Here is a 4,503-nt window from a genome sequence, read left to right as displayed (position 1 = left end):
GGTGAGGAGCTCCTAACTGAGAGCACAGGTCGCTCAAATCTCTGAAATCTCGCAGGATTGCATGTGGTTTGTAAAGAAACAGAGCCTGGAAAGGCAGCCGACAGGGTGCTGAACAAGCCGTGGGTCAGTGCAGTGGGCAGCGCTGCCTGGCTTCTCCTCCCAAGCCTCCACTCAGTCCTCCTACATGAGGCTGAAGTGGGCACCCAGATGGGCATCTCCTTGTAGAATCACAGGATGGTTTGGGTGGGAAGAGACCTTTAAAGTCCAACCCCCCGCCACGGGCAGGGATATCTTTCGCCAGATCAGGTTGCTCAAAGCCCCATCCAGCCTGACCTTGAACACTTCCAATGATGGGGTATCCACAGCTTCTCTGGGCAACCTGTTCCAGTGTCTCAGCACCCTCAGTGTAAAAAATTTCTTACATACGTCCAATCTAAATCTGCCCTCTTTCAGTTTAAAACCCTTGCCCCTTGTCCTGTCCTTGCTCCTGCCTGCCACCCTACTCTCCTGGTGCTGTCAGACAGGTTGTAGGCCAGTGTGGTGACTCCATCCATGTGCACGGCAAGGATAAAGAATAACGCCAAAATGTCCAAATTTGTGTCTATCTGAGCCAGGCCTATCTGCCTCATCCTGTGGCTTAGCTGCCTGGCTGTCCTCTTGGATCTGGCCTTTCATTGGTGAGACGAGATGCAAGATGTAATGATGGAAGTGGTGTTGCCCTGGAGAAATTAGGCTGGGGTAATACCTGCAGAACTGCTGGGCAGCATGTTGTCGTTACTGTATTTGAAGCAAGTGGAAAGCAGAGCCCCTTGGTCAGAAACTCCTGGATCTGCTGTAAAGGTGGCCCTGCCGTCCCCTCTGCCAACACCTGGTTGCAGGCTCCTTCCCAGCAGTGTCACTCCCGTGGAAAATGCTCCCGTTTGGCACAGCGGCTGTCAGCCCCCGAGGTGGCTGTACGGGATGCAGCAGCTGTACTGCTTACTAGAATTCCAATGAAATATTATTTATGGACCGCACTAGCTGCAGCTCATTCTCTGTAACAACAGCACGTCTGTCCCCAAAGAAGGCAAACCAGTTTGGAGGGTCATCTGCACTAATGCCCCTTTACCCACCAGCATGGCACGGAGCATGCTGCCAGCAGTGTGGGAATCCAAGTTTGAGGTCGCCGCTTTCAAGGCTTTTTGTCTAGAAACTATTGTAAGGATGGGAAAAGAGGCTGATATCTGCTTTAAACCAGAGGATGGCGAGCTCCGAAGAAATAGATTCAGACTCTAGAAATGCAGCTTTGAAACACTGTATGGACCAGACAAGGTCTTGGAGACACAGGCCGGAAGATTAATATCACCTGAAAGAGAAAGGAGAGAGATCACTGAATATGCCATCACTGAAATGATGGTGCCCGATCTTCCATGACATCTTCCTGAGGTGCCTAATCCTCCATGAAGCCATCAGCCATTCCTCCTACTGTTCCTGCCCAAATGTGGAGAACTCAATAAAAGGTCCTGGGCTCTGCGCGGTTGTAGGTGTTACTTTTAGGGGGTGCTGGATTAGACTAACAGAGAAGGGGTCTCAAGGCACGCTGAGCAGTACCATACCCTGCACCTGTGAGATGCTGCTGCCCGCAGCTCCTCTGCCAAGCTTTCCCACAGGGGACCCCACGGGTGGGTGTTGCTACATGAAGTTAACAGCATGTGCAGCGGCTGCTGAGCCGACGTGGCAGCAGCTGGGCAGAGAGGCCTGGAGATTAGGAAACTGCCGCTCTGGAGCCGCCTCTGTCCGCCCAGAGGGCACCAGAATTTTTTTCCGCTCTGGAGCTGCCTCTGTCCGCCCAGAGGACACAGGAATGTCAGTCTTGGCACCCGCCATCGCTAACCCTGCTCTTTCTGCCTCCATCATCTGCTGCCCTGACCGAAGTTCTGCATGGGACCCAAGTCCGTACAGTCAGCCCTAAAGCAGGATAGTTGTAAGCAACGGTCTCTCTATGCCACAAGAGAGCCGTCCCCACGCCATCAGCAGGCTTGCTGCGTGCCACGTTCGTGATGCTGCTGTGAGCAGAGACGTGTGGTGAAGGCAGGCTCTGGTCCATCTGGCCTTGCCCCGACCCTGTGCGCTCTTTCACACACTGGTGTCGCACCCAGCAAATCTGGAAGAGTAGTGCTGCCTGGAACATATAGTTTTTTAATATGTCGATTTTCACTAAAATTTTGGTATTCTCCTTACCTCCTCTGCATCACTCAGTGGGTGTTCACTACATTAATGGACTTTTAAAAATAAGTCAGATTTCTATGCAAACAGTAGCCAAGAGAACAGAGAGACACCGATAGTGCTGTCATGCTCTCTTAAACCCCAGCATCCGAAACTCCACATTAAATCTAAAGCTCTGGTCTACTGACACTGGGGTGTCCTTTCAGGTCCCTATTCTTCAGTGGCCAACTGCTGCATACGCAGGGTTTGCTTTCCCTGGAGGATGCGTGGATGACTGTGACCACAAAATGCGTGAGGTCTGCTTGGGTGGTACACCTCTGCTTTTGCTAAGGCGAATGAGCCCCTAGATGGACCTGCTGTTCCTACCTGATCTCAGTGATGCCCTCCAGACCACGGTGTCGTTGCGTCTGCCATGTTCCTGATGTAGATCTCGACAAAGAGCTGCTGTTCCTTCGGACTCTTGTAGTAAAATGGCAAGCGTGCCTGTAAGGGTAAGAAGCAAGTTGAGTCTCTCTCACAGTGGGGAGCTGCAGTGAATTCGCATACATCATCCTGTGTTTCCTGGCCATGCCAGCAAGAGGAAAGGCAAGGGAAGATGCACATGTCAGGGCTCTGCCATGCTGCCAATATCACAAATTTTGGTTGGAAGGGACCTCTGGAGTGTCTTATCTGACCTACCTCTCAAAGATGGACCAATGTCAAGCCTAGATCTGCTCAGCTGGGGCTTTGTCTAGCTGAGTACTGAAAACCTCAAAGAGCAGAGATTCTCCACCTTCTAACCTTCTCTGATGGCTGCATCTCCACCGAGTGATAAAGTTTTTCCTAACATTCAGCCTGAACTTCCCAGGTTGCAACTTACGGCTTTTACCACTTTTATCTGACGCTGCCGAGAGCTTGGCTCTGCCATCTTTACAACTGCTCTTCGAGGCTGAGTGCCCCGTTACTACCTGGTCATTCCAGGAAGTGGGAAAACCAAACCCTACCTCATGATTCACGGGTTTAAGACTCTCTCTCAGTTAAGCTGTTGGAGCTGCGCTCAGCTCAGTAGCAGGGTTGAAGCTGCAAGGGGGGATGACGAATAAGCTGGACGGGAGGGATGCCATTCAGAGGAACCTGGAAAGGCTGGAGAACTTAGCTGGCAGGAAGCTCATGCGATTCAGCAAAGGCAAATGTACAGTCCTGCGCCTGGGATGGAATAGCCCCACTCCAGACAACAGCCTGGGCATGGGGTGGACACAGAAAGCAGCTTCTCAGGGAAGGACGCGGGAGTCCTGGTGGGCAAGCAAGTTGAACAGGAGTCAGCAGTGTGCCCTGGCAGCAAAGGCTGGCCGCATCCCAGGCTGTGTAGGAAAACCACAGCGAGCACAGTGAGGTCAGGGATTCCTTCCCTCTGTTCAGCACTTGTGAGACCGCATTTGGGCACTGGGTCCAGCTGGGGGCTTCCCAGTACAAGAAAGACATGGGCATCCTGGAGCAAGGCCAGCTCCAGGCTGGAGTGCACGATATGCAAGCAGAGGCAGAGGGAATTGGGTTCGTGTAGAAGAAAAAGTCATGGGGAGAACTAATCACTGCCTTTAACTGTGTGAAGAGGAACTAAAGAAAAGACAGAGCCAGCCTCCTGGAGGTACACAGCGATGAGACAAGAGGCAACAGGCACAGGCTGCAGCAACAGAAACTTTGATTAGGTAATAGGGAAAAAAAAATCACAATGAGGATGTTACAACACCGGACTAGAGACCCGGAGAGGCTGTGGTATCTCCATCCTTTGAGATATTCAACCTTGGCTGGACATGGCCTTGAGCACTTTGATCTAACTTTAAAACTCGCATGCTTTGAGCAAGAGGTTGGACTGTTGAAGATTATCATAAGTTTTACTGAATCTTTCTATATTTTGTTTTTGTTAATGGATAAGCAACTATAAGAACATCTTGATTTAGGAAGTTAGCCTCTATGTTAACGCTATGTATGGCTTGCTGTGCTACCTGTTATCCGAGGCTGTGTTGCTTGAAGTCCCTATTCTCTGGACCATGTCAGCCTCAGTCCTTATTCCCTGGACCAGAACCAGAGCCCCCAGGTTCTATTGTATATGGGATGAGTTATTTGACAACCTGGCAAGGTAGATATCTAGCTGGCCAACTTGGCAACAAAACCTACTTTTAAGGTGTCCTGAAGTGAACTGCCTTCATTATAATACTAAAAAACACACCCACAGGTCAAGACGACCCTTGCCCAGGTGAAGACCCTTCCCCTGCGCAAGCGTAGTAACAGAAGAGAATGACACAGCAGATATTAGAATTA

The 4,503-nt window shown here is 50.8% G+C and overlaps 1 protein-coding gene across 1 annotated transcript in view; it reads right to left on the bottom strand.

Annotated features, from left to right (window-relative positions):
- The window catches only part of POLE (polymerase (DNA directed), epsilon, catalytic subunit), a 36,522-nt gene extending 33,410 nt beyond the window's left edge, over positions 1-3,112 (bottom strand). The window contains 2 exon segments of the mRNA XM_009321085.1: positions 2,611-2,688; positions 3,065-3,112. Coding sequence (XP_009319360.1) covers positions 2,611-2,688; positions 3,065-3,112 — 126 coding nt within the window.
- Positions 3,113-4,503: the final 1,391 nt, after the last annotated feature.

The sequence above is a fragment of the Pygoscelis adeliae genome, unplaced genomic scaffold, assembly GCF_000699105.1.
Source record: "Pygoscelis adeliae isolate BGI_AS28 unplaced genomic scaffold, ASM69910v1 Scaffold403, whole genome shotgun sequence".
Lineage (NCBI taxonomy): Eukaryota > Metazoa > Chordata > Aves > Sphenisciformes > Spheniscidae > Pygoscelis > Pygoscelis adeliae.
The sequence above is the reverse complement of the archived record's forward strand: the minus strand, read 5'-3'. Positions and strand labels throughout refer to the sequence as shown.